The 2,461-nt window shown below is 49.4% G+C and overlaps 1 protein-coding gene across 1 annotated transcript; it reads left to right on the top strand.

The window, feature by feature from the left end:
• The first annotated feature begins 289 nt into the window (after positions 1-289).
• On the top strand, positions 290-1,279 carry LOC132005560 (free fatty acid receptor 2-like). Its single transcript, XM_059382804.1, has one exon. It carries the CDS (start codon positions 290-292, stop codon positions 1,277-1,279), a length of 990 nt encoding a protein of 329 aa, XP_059238787.1.
• Positions 1,280-2,461: the final 1,182 nt, after the last annotated feature.

Genomic DNA, 2,461 nt, shown 5'->3' with positions numbered 1-2,461 from the left:
CCTTCCTTCCTTCCTTCCTTCCTTCCTTCCTTCCTTCCTTCCTTCCTTCCTTCCTTCCTTCCTTCCTTCCTTCCTTCCAGAAACAATCTGGTTGGGAAGCAAGGAGGCTTCCTTTCTCCGTGACACAGAGAAAGCAGAAGAGTACTCAGTTTGAGGGGCCAGCCATCACCACTCAGTAAGGCAGGGAAGGGAGATGCGATGAAGCCAAGAATGGATTCCCCTTGGTTTGGGGCTCGGAAACCCATGGTCAGAGAGGATTCTCACTTCATCTTTCGTCTCTTTAGGAAGGATGGCCCTAAATTTCCAAGAGATTGCTCTCCTCTCTGCCTACATAATATATTTCCTCGCCGGTCTCCCTGCCAACCTCCTGGCCCTGCGGGCCTTCACAGGACGGGTCCGCCAGCCCCACCCTGCCCCCATCCACATCCTCCTGCTCAGCCTGACGCTGGGGGACCTCCTGCTGCTGCTGCTGCTGCCCTTCAAGATGATCGAGATCGTGAACAACTTCCGCTGGCCCCTGGGAGACACTCTCTGTGCCCTCACCGCCTACGGCTTCTACAGCAGCATCTACTACAGCACGTGGCTTCTGATGGGCATCAGCATCGAGCGCTACCGCAGTGTGGCTTTCCCTGTGCAGTACAAGCAGTCCCGTCGACCCATATATGGAGTGATCGCCTCTCTGGTCTCCTGCCTCTTGTCCTTTGGACACTGTAGCATTGTGATCATCGTCCACTACTTACCAGCCCAGAAGGAGGGGGTTGATGATGCCATAGTCCTCCCTGCCTGCTATGAGGACTTCTCCGAAGAGCAACTGAAAGTGTTGCTTCCTGTGCGGCTAGAGCTGTGTCTCTTCCTCTTCTTTGTCCCCATGGTGGTCACCATCTTCTGCTACTGGCGCTTCGTGTGGATCATGCTCTCTAGACCCCAAGTGGGAACACGGAAGCGCTGGAGAGCTGTGGGGTTGGCCGCCGTGACCCTCTTCAACTTCTTGGTCTGCTTTGGGCCTTATAATGTGTCTCATGTGGTGGGATTCTTCCAGAAAACGAGTGAACGGTGGCGGGTGTGCGCCGTGTTGCTCAGTGCTCTCAATGCTTGTGTCGACCCCTTGATTTTCTACTTCTCCTCCTCAGCTATGCGCAAAGCCTTTGATCAGAGGCTACGGGGTCTGCAGAGCTGGGGTGTCTTACTGTCAGGGTACTGTAGGAGGAGAACTGGGGAGCCGGCCGCAGAGAGAGATGGGAGTTTAGGTATGGCCAATGTCAACTTCACAGGAGACTGAATTGGCCAGCTTGCTGTTATATTTTGTGGGAGGAGGGAGGGCTCAAAATGGGGAACAGTGAAACAGAACTGGGGTAACTTCTCCTGTGCCTAGCTTACAAGGCAAAGAAGAGCAGTGGACATCTCAAGTCCAACTCATCCATTGGGAGAGTGTTTTTGTTTTGTTTCCTGGGGGTTATGACATTTCCTTATTTGTGGTTGGCACTGCTTCATGGTAAGCCACAGCCCTTTGATCCTTGTAATTATTTCCCCATGCAGTATCTTTAAGATGGTAGCATTCCTCAACTACTGCAGAGCTGTCTTGCTCTGTCCTTGATTCAGAGGCAGGGGGAGAGGTTGCTCCATGCAGCAGGTCTGAAAATCTAGCAAAGGCAAGAGTCTACAGAGCAAAGGACACCTGGATGGCTTAGCCGGTTGAGAGTCTGACTCTTGAGTTCAGCTCAGGTCATGATCTCAGGGTTGTAAGATGGAGGCCTGCGTCAGGTTCCACAATGGGTGTGGAGCCTGCTTGGGATTCTCTCCCTTTCCTCTACCCCTCCCCCTATTCAGGAGCTACTTTCTGTCTCTCGAATAAATAAATAAAATCCTAAAAAAAAAGAGTCTGGAGAGCCAGACAGGATCCTGCCATGTGAGCCTGCACAACCAGTCCCCCAAACAAAGCCGTTGCTAGCTCAGGTCTATGCAACAGCAAGTCAGTGCTGGTGTGTAGAAACTAGTCAGGATACTTCTTGGTGGTTACGTCCTATTTTCAGTCCCCAATGCTGTGTATTTGTTTCATTTTTTTCTGTCATCAGTCTTGTCAGAGGTCTGTTACTTGGTTTTCAAAAGCCAAAGGCCTTCTGTGGAAGTCACCCACAACTTCTATTTCTTTACTGTTGGTTTGTTTCCTTCCCTGTAGTTTTTTGAGTCTTTTCAGTTGCTCCTTTTCCAACTTTTTGAAGTTGATGCTCATCCATTTTTAGCCTTTGTTCTTTGTTACCTAAGCATGTGAGGTATCTCACTCCCTTAGTGAGGGAGTGAGATCTCCCTCCAAGGACAGTTTCAATGGGATGCTACCAGTTTGGATTTGCATAATTTTTCATTATTTTAAGTTCTAAATAGGCTCTAATTTCCATATGATTGTTTTTTTCTTTGACTCAAGTTTAGAAATATTCTTTATTTTTAAGGATACAGGTTTTTTTTT

This window comes from Mustela nigripes, chromosome 17 (genome assembly GCF_022355385.1).
Source record: "Mustela nigripes isolate SB6536 chromosome 17, MUSNIG.SB6536, whole genome shotgun sequence".
In the NCBI taxonomy this organism is placed as follows: domain Eukaryota; kingdom Metazoa; phylum Chordata; class Mammalia; order Carnivora; family Mustelidae; genus Mustela; species Mustela nigripes.
Note: the sequence above shows the minus strand (reverse complement) of the source record. Positions and strands in the feature narration are given on the sequence as shown.

What these genes read in the sequence shown, in the direction of transcription:
- LOC132005560 (XM_059382804.1), top strand. Translation starts at nt 290, where the DNA reads ATGGCCCTAAATTTCCAAGAGATTGCTCTCCTCTCTGCCTACATAATA.